This window comes from Abrus precatorius, unplaced genomic scaffold (genome assembly GCF_003935025.1).
Source record: "Abrus precatorius isolate BTA unplaced genomic scaffold, Abrus_2018 Scaffold9, whole genome shotgun sequence".
Classification (NCBI taxonomy): Eukaryota; Viridiplantae; Streptophyta; class Magnoliopsida; order Fabales; family Fabaceae; genus Abrus; species Abrus precatorius.
Genome location: NW_020874439.1, coordinates 28,853,652 through 28,869,615, shown reverse-complemented (window position 1 = coordinate 28,869,615; position 15,964 = coordinate 28,853,652). Strand labels below are relative to the sequence as shown.

The following is a 15,964-nucleotide window of genomic DNA, read 5'->3' as shown; positions in this document are numbered from 1 at the left end:
TTAAATATTAAAAATGTCAATTCTTGTATTGAGTAATCTATTATGTCAATATTTTAAGCAAAATTACATTGTTATTTGACAAAAAAATAAATAATTTTTAATCATTTTTTAAAAGAGTTAAATTTAAATACACCGCCTTCTACTATTATTGAACAGTACAAGAATGTATCATTGAAACCGTAACTACTCTCTGTCTTATCGCGAGTGTGTTCGGAAGGTGTCAACCAGTGACCATAATCCATGCGATTCTATTTTATATTTCGTTGTATTAAAAGAAAAAACATGTAATAAAAAAGTAATATATATCAATTCAATTCTACAAAGAAGAAAATCAGAATAGAAAGTGTTTTATTCACTGTCATCAATCACGTGATTGGCAAGTTTTTGACGTATCATCAGTATTTATTGAATGATGTGGCGTTAAGTAATTACAGTGGAAGAAGCTAAGGTGCGTCGAAGATTAAACGAAGGTGAATTGAAGCAGATGGCGGCAACGTTGAGTCTTCCTATCGTAGACCTCGCTTCACCCAATCGTGTTTCCGCCGCCAATTGCATCCGTCAGGTTTTGTATTCATACAACTCTTCTCTGTTTTTTGTCCAAAATTATGTTACAATTGTTATATTTTGATTATATTGTGTGTGGAATTAATTAAGTTAATAAGAATTAACTGCAATAGGCATGCATTGAGTATGGTTTCTTTTACCTCGTGAACCACGGAGTGGACACCAAGTTTGTGAGGGAAGTGTTTGATCACAGCGCCAAGTTCTTCTCACTTCCACTCCAACAAAAAATGGACTTTGCCCGCAAGGAATATCGGGGTTACACTCCTCTCTATGCTGAGACTCTTGATACTTCACTGTCCAAAGGTATTTTTCCTTGTCTTCATCCATGCTATGAGATTTAAATGTGGTGTTGTCCCTACATTTGGCAAAATATTGATTTTAGTCTTTTTTTTTAATACCTGATATTCCTCGTAGCAAATCACATCATCTCTAGAAACGAAAAGTGTTGAATTTAAAAAAGATTCGGGACTAATACCAAAAGGACTAAAATTAAAATCTTGCAAAAATATAAAAATCAAAAATAGATTTAAGTCTTGTATGAGTGTGGTTAATGTTGAAAGAAACTTGTGTGTCCTTGTGCAGTTGTTTGTTATTTAGAAAGACGGAAAACTTTTTGAAAATTCCTAATAATAATAATAATAAGCAGGGGATCTGAAAGAGAGTTATTACATTGGTTCTTTGGAAGATACCACTGGTGTTCATCTGAATCAGTGGCCTTCTGAAGGTATGACTTTCCTTTGTATTCATTTCATTATGCGTAATTGCACATGAATTAATTTGTGCGCGTAGTTTGTTTTTACATGAGCTTAACTTGAGATTTTTTCTGGCAAGTACACTTCAGAATTACTGCCGAATTGGAGACCTACAATGGAATCCCTACTCTGGAAACTGCTGTAAGTTTGTTACCACTCAAATGTTTTTGGCTACTCTTTAAATATGTACATGAGTTGCTCCTTACTGACAACTAAAAAATTGCGAAGTCTATTGTTCATTTAGGTTTTGTTCCTAACAACGTGTAGAGGATTAATGTCCTCTGTAAATTTCACTAATGTATGGGACATGAAGGGTTCACAACCTGTGTATTTATTGAGAACTTTATTCATGCATCTTTTCTTTGTGAATGTGTGTGCGTGTTTGTGTGTTGTATATGCTGAAGGAAAGGATGGTTGAGCGTTCATATTCATATTTTCTTTGGTTCTTTATCTTGTCATAGAGTTTGAATTTTTGAATTTAAATGTTCTTATATGCCACAGGGCAGCTGGAAAAGAGTTGATGTCTCTAATTGCCCTGTCCTTGAATCTGGATGAAGATTACTTTGAGAAGATAGGATCCTTGAGCAAACCAGAAGCTTTTCTTCGCCTTTTGCACTATCCAGGTTCATGAGCCTTAAGTTGCTTTTATGGACCTTCTTAAGTAAGCACAAAGCACGTAGACCAACATAAAAGAGCAAGCCCAAAGCACCTAGCACATAGCACATAGCACATCCCTCCTGTTCAATCTGTTTGTTTGAAAAGGAAACATATTGGATGCCTGAACAATAGCACTTCACTTGAATGTATCTGTAGTTCATATGCCAATTTGTAATACATAGTGCAATATGTTCAATAAAATGTATTGTATATTTATAGTGCGTTTGTTTAGTTTTGCACGTAGTACTGTTTCTAGTTGCTAAGTTGAAGCTAGATTTGAGGCAAAAGGGGCAGTTCTGGTGGCTGTAAAGTTTGTGTTTTGTATTATATTCTAAATTTCTTTCTGCTGTTTATTAGTAGGGGCAAGATTTTCAAACAAATGAACCTGTGTAACCACCTTTAACTGTTGATAACATGCATTTCAATTACATTAGGTGAATTGGGATCTGATGAAGAGATCTTCGGTGCCTCTCCTCATTCAGATTATGGCATGGTCACTCTCCTAATGACTGATGGGGTTCCAGGACTGCAGGTTCTCATCTTCCCTGTTGTTTACTTTCTGTTTGACTATTGTGGTACGTCTTTGATATTAAGAGAAAGAATATGGAGTTGAACTCCTTACAAGCAGGGTAATCCATCTACCTGTGTCGGGATTCTGATTGAAGATCAGAATTGGACTAGAAACAAAAGAAAGAGAAAAAAAAAAAGGAATTCACAGGAGTGGATACTCCTGGGACCTTTAACCTTGTTTCATGCATCCTTAATCTTCCTCACCATTTGTTGATCACCACCAGTCCTGTTTGTTACCAACAACCTCTTCTCCCATCATTTTCTTTCCCGTTCTTTAACTACCCTTTGTTTTGACCTGATGCTCCTATAGGGTATAAATCCTACTCTCCCCCTATTTCTCCTTTCATACACCTTCATTTCATTCTTCCCTCTCGTCATGTATACCTTATTCACTGAAGGTCTATCATATTGTTACGGATCTACAATTTCTGTTTAAAATGTACTATTCATATAATTCAAGACTTCTATGTTTTAAGATCTGCAAGGAGAAGTTCAAGCAACCTCAAGTCTGGGAGAATGTGTCTCATGTAGAAGGGTGAGTTCATGAATCATGATTAAAAAATTTATAAATAATATACTGCTACTTTAAAGTCTATTTGAATCACAACTGAATTCTATTATTTATTCTAGACTACAGTTCCATTAAAAATTATGCATTTTAGCTGCTCTTTTTTCCAAGTATTAGGTGTTTTGAGTTTGTATCTGCAGGGCCTTAATAGTAAACATTGGGGACTTGATGGAGAGGTGGACAAATTGTTTATACCGGTAAATACCATCATTTAACAATAGTTGTTATTTCCGTTTTATTGACAATTTTCTAGTCTGTGATAGAGAATACACAATAAGAACATATATAAAGTTTTTATTGAAATTGCAAGATTTCACAAAATTCGATGCATTAATAACATTAAATACTACAGTTTTTAATGAAAACTTACTATTGATTTTTTATTGTGTCTTTAAGCACACGTTGGAAAAACCATTTTACTAACAGGATCTGTTATACAACTTAGCAATCGACTTTTTCGTTCTTATTAGGCAAGGTCTTAGTGTACTGCCGTACTGGTATATATCAATCTCAGTTCTTGTCATCACTCTTGCAGGTCAACACTTCACAGGGTTATGCCGACAGGGAAAGAGCGTTATTCTGTAATTACTAGCCACTTCCTCGGTCGCTTTATTGTGTTATTGATGTTCCACTATTTTTCTTGATTTCTTATGATTGCTGCACCCTTGCTATACGATTTGTCGAGTGAGTTATTCTAATGCATACACATAAATGACACAGCTTGCCCTCCACACACACACACACAAAGTGGGAAAGGTGAAAAAGTCACATGCAACTTCTAATGACTGAACCCGTGGGGATACTTCATGGTTTCACACTTTCACTAAAAATAAAAAAAACCTTGATCATAATGCTAGATGACATCTCATCTGGATAAAGCTTCTCTCTATGTCATTTTGGGCTGACCAAGGTGCAACAGGTCTTCTCTTTTAAGGATATGAAGAATTTAATACTTCAAAATAGTTTTTTAGCATGGATATTACGGAACGAGTAGTTAGAGTAACGATATGCTTTTATTAAAAACTGTATCAGAAGCTGATGACATCTTTTCAAAGGGTCTTTAGGTGTAAGTTTTATCCTAAAAAATGGAACACGGAAATTATCTGATGTCATAGTTGGTGAGAATGTTCTTTCTATCCAATACACTACAAATTTGGATCAATTTTAATTTCCTTTTGATGAGATCTTCTAGTTTGTTGTCACGATTTGCTAATGCATATCCAGTAAAGTTTGAATGATGTGCAATTTTGCAGGTCGCATTCTTCTTGGACCCGCCCTCAGACTGTGTGGTGGAATGCCTTGAAAGTTGCTGCAGCAAATCATCTCCTCCAAGGTAGAAAAAAAATGTTCTCCAATTAGGATTATTTTACCGTAGTCAGACCGAAACTAAGATTTAAGCAATTAAAAAAAGTTTCACAAAAAAAAAAACAAAAAAAAAACGAGAGTTCAATTTTGATAGGAAAAAAAACTGATTCCACTTAATTTTTTATATTTTCATTAATCATTCACATTATTTAAAAATTAATACTCTTGAACTAGTTGTTTAAGTGTTGAACTTTTTGACGAAGTAACAACGTATGATTGAGTGATAACATAAAGATATTTTATGCTAAATTAAATCCGAAACTTTTAGGCTGAAAGTTGATAAAAATGATAAAACAGAAAGTAAAAGTGGGGTAGTAATTTACATAGACTAAAACAAGCACATGAAAAAGAGAAGATACACAACCGACAAAAATTATCCCTCTGATGGAGGTCTTTATTGAATATTGAAAGATACATGCGTACATTTCTTAAATTTTACTTTTACACGCAAGATGCTATAAAACTTTTGTCAATGTTTGCTGCAGATTCCCTCCAATACGTAGTGGGGACTACTTGAATGAGCGGTTCAGACTCACATATGGTTCTGAAAGGGATCTAAAATGCTCTCTATTCAGTTAAAGAACTAAAAGGCTGCAAACACAAATATGAAAATATGTGGACTACGGAGGCTATTCAGAAAACTCTGCTTCAATTTAAATGTTGCAAAATGTGGTCTATGACACTGTGACTTTGTTTACATGGTCGTTGCCATATGAGATGGAGCCTATTATTAATGCTTTGTTGTTGATATTATAGTTATGGGAAAATATATTATTTAAGCTGCTAGTCTGCAATACTTATTTAGTTATTTCCATATACATTTTGTCCTTAAAAATTGAAATTCTTAATTTCTTATGCCTTCGTTTATTCTAACAATGTTAACTTTTTAAGTTTATTTATGTCGTTCAAAAACTTGGCTAATTAGACTAAATTGACTTGTTCAGCCAAAATTCATCGGAAAAAGGATATGCGAATATTCTAAAATGAAATATTATACAAGCGCACGTATCCATTGTATTGAATGAGATTGCCAAAACGAGTCAATTTGATTGATCATGTATGATGTCATCTATTAACTTTAAGGGGGAAAATGTATTAATAACACAATTTATGACGCACTCTTTTGAATTTTTTATTAGTTAAAAACTATATACGTTAATTAAGATTCTTAGTCATGTTTTTGTAATTATTACTAAATTTCAATCAATAAATAAAAATGCAATAAAAAATATGATAAATAATGTGTTCATAATTAAAAGAAACTTTTGAAGTTAATAATATTAATTTATCTCTATTCTATATTGGTTAGTCTCAGAAAGTGAGATATTTTTTGAACTCACTTTCTCTCGTATGTAATGTCAAGTCATTATTTTTAATAAAATAAATTTCTTTTTGCCTATGTTAAGATTGTAACTTATTCTCTAAAGTGGAAAAAATGCAAATTTATAATTTTTCGCATTTGATTATATACGATAGCCTGAATTTTGATATAAAATTTTATCTATGTAATTTAATCATGCTTAATATGTAAAAACTAATAATAATGATCATAATAAAATTAACTCGTAAATTTAGGAATAATTATATAATATATCTTTAATTTTTATTCTATAAATTTATTCGAACTCAATAATGTGGGTGCATGTAGAGAAAAACTCACAAAATGAACATTTTACTCGTAACTTTTACTGCGGTGACTTTGACGATTGCCTTGAAATAAAAAGGAGGAAAATGAGAAGATATATAACCTAAAATCGATGAATCATTGGTGGAAAGTTTACTTTGAACTCGGAGTGGGGCTTTAGGAATAAAGGGGAATGAGAATAATCGGAAATGTGGTGATAAAAATAGCCTTTTGAAAGAGATAAGGTGGATAAGCATTAACAGAAACATGAAACCCAATGTGCTGTTATGCACCAGAATATACCCTACCTTCCTTCTTGGAAACACTTCCACGTGGATTATCCCTGCTACAAGTGTTTCAAGATTTATTAAATAAAAGAAGATCATTCAACACCTTAATATTGAGACCTTGGAAACTTCTTAAAACTTTTTAGGAAGTGTTCAATTTTATATGTTGGATGTCAAATTTAAAATAATATATTCTTTTTTTTTTAAGTTTTGGAAGAAAATATTATTTATAGATGGGTTGATATCCTACATTTTCATGAAAATATACATTTTTATACGGTTTTTTTAATGTGTACCCTAAAATACATCATATAAAATATATTTTATCAAACACTTTAAATTATCATAACATGTATCATTAGATCCACATAATAAAAAATAACTTATTTTTATAATACAAAAACATAATTATACCAAAGCTTTCAAATAAAAATATAATTAATGTTATATATATATATATATATATATATATATATATATATATATATATAACCAATGAAGTTTCTTTGTTTTATATAATTTTGTCTTTTCACACATGCATGTACACAATTTTCAAACTATAAATGCTTAATTTTAGTTTTTATTTTAACTTTTAAAAATTTTAAGTGAGTATAAATTTAGTTAATAGTCTAAACAAATTTTATTATTATATAGTGTAAAGATATTTTTGAAATAAATAATTTTAAGAAAATAGTGTTTGAATAAAAAATGAGATTGATATATTTAAAATTTATTATATAATATTTTTAAGAATATTTAAGACATATTAAATGTATTTTTAAGAAATAAAATTTCTAAATTAAAAAATTGTATACCAAATACTTACTATATATATATATATATTGAGAAATTAATATTTAACTAATAAGTATCTAACTCACTTTAGCCGATGAATAATATTTGGTTATTATTTTTTTGTTATAAAAATATGGTTTAATAGATACGGCATCTTGTATTATGTTAAAAAGGCTCCACCGAAGAAAAATGTTTTAAAAACATCTGTAGAGAAAATAGTTATTTTTTTATATATAATATGACTAAATTTGTTATGATTCAAAATATTTTGCAAAATTTATGTTATTACAAATTTTCTTAAATGATGGTTAGAGTTTTGCTGAAAATTATATTATTAAAGGTATTTTATTTTCATAATAATTGTTCTGTTTAATTTATTTCTGATCTTAAAATGTTATTAAGTGTAATGTCCACATGTCTACTCATAGTTTGAAAGTTTTATTAGGTTTATATGAAGATACTTTACTTTGCATGATTATAATATATTTTAATGATGAAAAATTTAAGACATTTTAATTTGTCCGTATCTCAAAATTCACAATACTGTCTTATTTTCTATTGTTTAGACATCTATTTTAATATTTTATGTATTTAAATTTTTTAAACTGTCATGTAATAATTATCAAAATTTAACAACGTTATGATTTTTAATGTTTTATTTTCACTAAATACACTCCATAATATATAATTATATTTAGTGTTTAAATGGATGTGTTTCATTTATTACAATTTTCACGGACTGAAAATATTACCACAAAAATTAAGGTACACCTCTTCTAAAATTGTTAGTTACACTTTAGAATTCAAAGCGCTAAATCCTAATTATTCATAACAATTTTTTTTTTTCCAATTTTTCTTTTTTAACAATGGTTTTGACATGTGACTAACATTGAGTTGAACTGTATTCTATTCACTTTAGATGCTAACAAGATATAGATCGGTAAACGTGTCACAACTTTATCAAAAGTTATTTTACGTAAGTTTTTTTTTTTAATTTATAAACATTATTTATTAAATTTACAATAATGTAGAATTAATTATATGAGTTAGACCTATTATCTGCCTTTAATTCTAATCAATGGTTTGTATTTATGCACTTTAACCTCAGTGTTCCCTAAAAATAACTATTGATATAACTCTTGTTAAATATTTATTAAAATTTTCATCTTTACGATAATTTACCATAAGTTTTATAAATTGTGTTCACATAATACTTTAGTTTATTTTAAATAAATTTATCAATAAATAATCATGAAAATAGATTTCATTATTTGATTTTTTTAACATATCTAAGAATTGAGATATATATATATATATATATTATTAATTTTAATAGAAAGTTTATTGACTTACTAAAATTGATATAATAAGAAACTTGACTCTGGACGGATAAGATAGAATTTTTGATTATTTTATGCTATGCCACTTGCCAAGACTTTGGATAAGGAGCAAATGGACCTGCATAATTATCGTGGCGATCATTGTTTGTTTCCAAGCAGTTTTTTTCTTCGCTTTAAGGATTATGCATGCTATTAAGGTATTTTTCTTTATTAATTATTATTTTTTTCACATGTTTTTGTTAACGTGTAAAATAATTCAACTTAGAATTTCTGTATCGCGTGTGGATAGTTGTTAAAGTACATCTCTTTTTACTTTATCTGATAATTGATTAATATCGCCTGATAAGCTTTCAAGAGGAGGTGTCTATCCCCAAATCTTTATGATTGCATTAACAAAGAGGGATGTAGATGCATTGTTATAAAATATTTTAAGTTGATATTGGAACGTAGTAATAATAATAATAATATCGAGTCTGTCTTGTTATAAAGCGTCGTGAATCGTGATCACTGATCAGAGGGCTGATTTTTTATTTTTTATTTATAAATATTCATAGTTTTTTCAAAGTGTATAATAAATCAAATACTTTAATATATATATATATATACCGTTTTTTATTTCTATTTATTTGACAGTATCTTAAAAATTGTTAACAGATTCCTATAAAACACGTTAAATCTAAAATTTTTATTTAAAAACGTTGTTTGATATAAATTATTTATTAATAATTCCAATATATTTTTTCCAAATTAGTCAAATTGAATATGCTTTAATCATTTTCCTGCATCAAACTACTTTAAATTATTGATAAATATTAATTAGTATCCTAAAAATATTAGTTAAAAAATAAATTTTCAAAGATATTATTACCATAATTTTTAATAAAGGAACATTTATTTATTAATTCGTTTAATACGCTGTTAAGGCAAATGTTCAACTACATCCGAAATTGTTTGAAAGCAACTGTTGAAAGAATGCCATATTCTGAGTAAAAAGTGTCCGAATCTCCGCCACGTCAAATCGCACTCAACAAATCGACGTTCACCAGGGAAGGACCACGATTATGAATGCAGCAGCGAAGTAGGGGGTTATTTCCCTCTTTATCCACGACAAGATAAATGGATAGTGTTGCGTCGTAGGCATTCTCTCTTTCTCTCCCATCTGCGAAAGCCGAGGGAGACCAAAACAAAAACAACATCATAAACCAAACCGAACCTAAAAAAACCTATTCGGTCGTCGCTAACCTTAAACCCCTCAATTTTATGTCTCGGATCCTGTGATTCGGATCCCCAAGACCCGCTTCTAGAACCTCGTTGTCTTCTCTCGTTGGATCCGGTTCGGAACACCATGACCCGGCGATGCTCACATTGCAGCCACAATGGACATAACTCCAGGACTTGCCCCAACCGTGGGGTCAAGCTCTTCGGGGTCCGATTAACCGACGGGTCGATCCGAAAGAGCGCTAGTATGGGTAATCTCACCCACTATGCTGGTTCCGGGTCTGGACCCCACCATACCGGGTCGACTAACCCGGGTTCTCCTGGTGAAACTCCCGATCACGCTGCCGCCGCCGACGGTTACGCTTCCGAGGACTTCGTTCCTGGTTCTTCTTCTAGCTCCCGTGAAAGAAAGAAGGGTTCGGCTCTTCCCCTATGAAAATTTTTTTTGTTTTGTATTGTTTATTCTTTTTTTGTTATTATTGTAAATTGCATGCGGATATTTAGAGTTTAATTGAGAGGTTTTTGGTACTGTTTTGCACTTGTTGATCGAATTAGATGGAGTCAATTGTCTTGGATTAACTGTGTGATCTTTTTTTAGTTTGTATTTACGATTGTGACAAAATTCTTTCTTTTTCTGGTTGGTATCGTCACTGTGGAAATAACTAGACAGGAAAGGCACGAGTTAACTTTATTAGGGATTGTCTTTTTTTGAGTGAGTTATTGGGATGCATGTGCTACATGTGCTTGGATGCATAGATTTTGAATCTTTGAAATATTGAAAAATGGTTAGATGTAGTTAAAAATCTCTAGTCATGTGCTTTGTAAAAAAGTTGGTCATCTAGCTCACTGCAGGTTCTAATTAGTAAGGAGTTTGTCCAAGTTTGTACTAGTTTCACCCATGAAAAGAGCAGGTTTCTCGGACCTAAAAATAAATAAATAAATAAAAATCATTATGTTTGATTTCTGTTGGATTACCGTTTGTTTACTTTGGAAGTGCATTGTAATCATGGAGCATGTGGTGTACTGTGTGTTTTATGTACATTTGTTTCACTATTTCAGCTACATGGAAGGAAGGTGATTCTATAGTTTTTGGTCAATTTTGTTTTGAAAAAACTGATAGACACCAATTAGTTCAAAGAGGTATATGTAAGTTTAACAAGTGTTAGATGCGGACTCTATATTGGTTGATGCTTATGCGATCTTTGCTATATATCAGAAGATAGGGTGACAAGCACACTTGTAAGCTGCAGGGCATTTACAATTTTTCACTACCAAATAGGTTATCCTCCTGTATAGAAATTGGGCAGAGTAAGTCAGGGATGAAATTCCATAATTCAGGTCTGTATATTTCATTCACACTGTAATCAAGGTTGATATCTTGACTAGGTGGGGTACTTACTCCTCCTCTTTGCCCCCTACTCACCCATCCGTAAAAGAATTATGAACTTATAATTAGAAAGCTGAGAGAGGGCGGGGGTAAGTTTTGAGTCATATTCTTTTTGATTGACTACTTGATAATTCAAGGAAACAGCTGGTATAAGTTTAGATTTCGTAGTTTCTTTTCTACTTTTATCTTATCCTTTTTTCTTAGTCACTTGTCCTATCATGACTATCAAATGAATCGTAAATATTTTAGTTTACTTGAAGACCCTTATGTAATGTAGGCTTTCAAATAGGCTTTGATTTGAGGTCATGCCCATATATCATGATGCCGGACTGAGGCCAGTGTTCTGCAGAACAGGTCTGGCCCTATTTAGGCATAACTTTGCCTAACTTTTTTTTCGGTTTCTAATTATATGGGAGCATTAGCAGAATATGCATTATTTTTTTGTGGTTTCTAAGTTTTTTTTCACATTATGCATAGCTCTAATGATGGCTATAGACCTTAATAACTTGTCCAGCTTATTTCCTCATCTAATGGTGTGTAAGCATGATCCCTTAATTTTTTTTGACATTACACTTACCTTATTTCCTCTTTAATTCTTTTTCTTTTCACATTTTTGTGGTTCTCATAACTTCCCAGTTGCTAAAGTAAGGGAAAAAGGGAAAGAGACTTGGATTAAGTGAATTAGTGAAATGTATCTAAGATGAAGATGGTAATGTTCTAGTTAAGAAAAAAATATATCTAGGAAAGATGAAAGAATGTTTTTCATTAGCTATTTAATGAAGGACATGAATTTTTATGATTTGATCGGGTGTAAACACTATAGAAGAGGACCCAAATTATACCTTATGATGTAGAATTCTAGAGCTTTAGTTAAAGTGGGTAATTGAGTGGAAGGGTCAAGGAGAGAAAGACATTGTTGACTCACAAAATTGTTTAAGAAGGTTATGAGGTATGAGAACTGGATGAGTGAAGGAAAGTCACTTTCATCCCTAGCTACAAGAACAAGGGAGATATACAAAATTGTGCAAATTATCGAGGAATTAAGCTTATGACTCATGTTATGAAGCTATGAGAAAGGGTAAAGTAGAGAATTAGACAAGAGACCCACATCATTGAAAATCAATTTGTTTTTATGCTGGGGAGGTTTACAAATTAATACTTGCTATGACACTTAACAAAGTGATATCAAAGGAATAAAAAAGACTTGCATATGAATATATGATAATGTTCGACAAAGTGCCAAGAGAGTGCATACTGCCTATATTTGAGCAATCAAAGATATGTTGTAAAGGGGGTCACAACAAGTGTGAGAACTGAAGGTGGGTCAAAAGTTTTTCTATAATGATAGGTCTACATCAAGGACCAACTTTGAGTATCTCATTACCTTAGTATTGGATTGTCTACTAGGCATATCTGAGAGTTTATGCCATCAAGGACCAACTTTGATCCTATCTAAAAAGGAATTAAATGTGAAGAGAGAGAGATGAGGTGACAAGCTTTGAAAGCTTGTGGCTTCAATCTAAGTAGAAGTAAACCGGTGTATATGGAATTTAAGCTTAGCAAAGGGCATGTTGAATACTACTTTAGAGGTGAAACTTGGAAACCATACCTCACCATAAGTCACATTGTTTAAGTATCTTGGATCCATCATAAAAAGTAATAGAGAAATGGAGGGTGATGTAAATCATAAGATTCAAGTGGGGTGGATAAAATGAGTGTTTCGAGTGCTATTTGTGACAAAAAGGTACTAATTAAGTTTAAAGGAATACTTTACCATGCAACTATACAACTTGTGATGTTATATAGAACTTACTGTTGGACAGTTAAAAGCTAACAAGAAAATAATCTCACTGTAGCAGATAAGTGAATGTTGCATTGGATGTGTAGACATACTAGATAGGATAGGATTAGGAATGAGTACATTAAGAGGCAGTTGAGGTAGCTCCTGGAGTACAAAAATGATAGAATCCCTTTATGTGGTTAGGTATGTGTGGAGAAGATCTATAGAAGCCCCATCAAGGAGAGTATATCAAATGTAAGAGTAGCCCTATCATTAACGTAGAGGGAGATCAAGAAAAGTTATGGATGAAGCCATTAAAGGTTTAGAGGTCAATGATTTGTCTATAGATATGATCCACAATAGAACATTATGGTAATAAGACCTGATTTATTGCTGTGTGCTTAGCTTCAATGAGGCTTTAAATGATGACAAATCCTTTTATGGCTGAACATAAAAAATCTTTAAATGATGCAGGTGTTCCATGGACTGAGGAGGAACATAGAATGTTTTTACTTGGATTGCAGAAGCTGGGCAAAGGTGATTGGCGTGGAATTGCAAGGAACTATGTTATATCAAGGACACCTACTCAAGTGGCCAGCCACGCTCAGAAATATTTCATCAGACAAAGCAATGTGCCCAGGCGTAAAAGACGGTCCAGCTTGTTCGACATTGTTGCAGATGATGTTTGTACCCTTATTTGCAAATACTATGCATGAAACATTTGTTTGTTTTTTAACATCAAAATACATATGATGAAATTGATGCCACAAATTTGTTCATGACCATCGATAAGATTATCCAAATGTGTTTCTTTCTTTAAAGATATCCTGTGACCTTTTTCTGCCTTCTGGGATGAATAAGTCTGTTAATCTCATGCACTATACATTGGTGGTAATCTGTAATTTGTGAAACTTGTCCATTTCCTTTCTTCCTCTGCTACAGGTTTTGACAATTTTGGATATTTACTGGCTTACTGTAGTGCATTTCGATAAGTTTTGTTCAGATTATTTTGGAATCATGGCTCTAGGGTAGTGATTAACATTGCATCTTCTCATGTGATGCTTTTCTGAATTCCATCAATGTAACTTTTTCTGTCCTTTTCCTTGGAACCTTCTCATTGTGATTTTGCAGGCAGCTGACACTCCAATGGTACAGCAAGACTTCTTGTCAGCTAACCAGATACAGGCTGAAACAGAAGGCAATAACCCTTTGCCTGCTCCTCCTCCTCTTGACGAAGAGTGTGAATCCATGGATTCCACAAACTCAAATGATGGAGAGTCTGCCCCACCGAAGCCTGAAAACACACAATCATCTTATCCAGTGTTATATCCTGCATATTATTCGCCTGTGTTCCCGTTTCCTCTGCCCTACTGGTCAGGATACAGTCCAGAGCCCACCAAGAAGGAGACACATGAAGTGCTGAAGCCAACTGCTGTACATTCTAAAAGCCCAATCAATGTTGATGAACTTGTTGGCATATCAAAACTGAGTTTAGGAGACTCTATTGGTGACTCTGGCCCCTCCTCTTTGTCTCTAAAGCTTCTTGAAGAAGGACCCTCTAGACAGTCGGCTTTTCACGCAACGCCGGCATGTGGCAGTTCAAATATGAATGGCAGTGCCATCCATGCAGTTTAAGTGCGTGCCATGTGTTCAGAGGAATGGAATCATACGGGGCTCATGAATGTGGTCTTGTGTTCATCATATATCTGGTTGTGGGGTACCAGAATAATTTTTTCTTTGCCCATTCACAGTTATTAACCTAGTTTGTTTATTTGCTAGTAGACATTAGCGTCTAGGAATTACTTGGGGTCTAAACTAAAACTTTATGTTTGTTCAGTAATTTCATGTGTCAGGGTTATGTAAAGTTATTGTTGATTGTGCAGTTTGACAATCTACAATGTTGTGCTTCCTGTTTTAGTGCTGGATAAAAATGTTTAAAGTGTTTTACCATGGACTTTACTAGCTCAAATTCGGTCTCTCCTAAATCAATAGCTCCAATTGTAGCTGCTTCGTTAAGGTTTGAAATTGACCGAGTTAGCTTAGACTTACTTTAAATGTGCTTGACCTGTTCGTGAAATTTAATGCGTAAACCTGGTCTATTGATCCGATCTAAGTCTTTTTTTTAGGTCTAGTCTAGCTTTTCTAAAAGTAGGTTTTGCTTTGAAAACAGTTGAAAGTTTATGTAGAGATTGACCTTTTAAATAGATCAATAAGCTCATCCTAAAATAGGTAAATGGATTTAAGGTTATACATAGGTTGGTTCACCCGGGTCTCTTAATAAATTATTAAGTATATATTATCAAAGTTAATTTAAGAGTAAATTTTTTGTCACAACTATCTTCTTTGATAATTTTTATAAATATTAAATTTATAAATTTAATTATTGAATAATGTGATGTTAATATATTAGATTGTACATACCAAAACTAAATTAAATCATTTTAAATATATAAATTTTAGAAATAATATTTATTTATATTTTAAAAAGAATATCGTATGTTAAAATAAAGTTATTTGATAAAAAATGTCAATTTTTTATTTATACAAATTTTTACATAATTTATTCAATAAAAAATTTATTTTCAATAGTTATATTGATGAAATTTATTATTATTTTGTTGGTCGTCGTCAGTTTTACAAACTTTTGAATGATATAACAATTGACTATTTTGACTCAAAAGATTTTTTTAGAAGTTTAACAATTTATTTAATAAATATATTTAGGCGCTAATGTAAGTTTAACGTGAATGAGATCATAATTTTCGAACAAGTTCTCTGCTCTGTTTTCATACGTATTGCCAGCAATTGGAAAGGAAGTAAACTTCGATTTTAGCTAAACTTTACTCGAATCTCTTAGATTCATCATCTGAAAGAGATCTTTGCTTAAATATCACCTTAATTCAAGGATTAATTCTACAGCAATACTTGTAAAAACCTGTAATTTTTTTTAAAAAAATTATGTAACTAGTAAGTATTAGGTTTTATTGCTTGCGGTCTAGAAATAAAAGAACAGTCACTGTGATTTTACTTATTCAAGTAAAAATAAATAAATCAAGA

General features: G+C 31.9%; 2 protein-coding genes across 5 annotated transcripts; both read left to right on the top strand.

Moving 5' to 3' along the window:
- Positions 1–224: 224 nt before the first annotated feature.
- Positions 225–5,340, top strand: LOC113849608 (2-oxoglutarate-Fe(II) type oxidoreductase hxnY-like). 2 transcript variants are annotated; one of them, XM_027479626.1, is made up of 11 exons: positions 225–562; positions 678–867; positions 1,211–1,288; positions 1,406–1,457; positions 1,818–1,939; positions 2,408–2,505; positions 3,020–3,078; positions 3,252–3,308; positions 3,647–3,692; positions 4,365–4,444; positions 4,962–5,340. In XM_027479626.1, the coding sequence occupies exons 1-11, from the start codon at positions 485–487 to the stop codon at positions 5,053–5,055; spliced, it is 954 nt and encodes a 317-aa protein (XP_027335427.1). In that variant the 5' UTR covers positions 225–484; the 3' UTR covers positions 5,056–5,340. The 2 variants fall into 2 exon arrangements, with proteins under 2 accessions (XP_027335427.1, XP_027335428.1); XM_027479627.1 differs by having other exon boundaries at positions 1,208–1,288; positions 4,962–5,234.
- A 4,324-nt stretch (positions 5,341–9,664) lies between these two features.
- LOC113849207 (transcription factor KUA1) lies at positions 9,665–15,016 on the top strand. Of its 3 annotated transcripts, XM_027478929.1 has the most exons (4): positions 9,685–10,156; positions 10,800–10,814; positions 13,382–13,590; positions 14,039–15,016. In XM_027478929.1, exons 1-4 carry the CDS (start codon positions 9,868–9,870, stop codon positions 14,540–14,542), a joined length of 1,017 nt encoding a protein of 338 aa, XP_027334730.1. In that variant the 5' UTR covers positions 9,685–9,867; the 3' UTR covers positions 14,543–15,016. The 3 variants fall into 3 exon arrangements, with proteins under 3 accessions (XP_027334731.1, XP_027334730.1, XP_027334733.1); XM_027478930.1 differs by lacking the exon at positions 10,800–10,814 and having other exon boundaries at positions 9,665–10,156; XM_027478932.1 differs by lacking the exon at positions 10,800–10,814 and having other exon boundaries at positions 13,382–13,594; positions 14,043–14,999.
- The last annotated feature ends 948 nt before the right edge of the window (positions 15,017–15,964 follow it).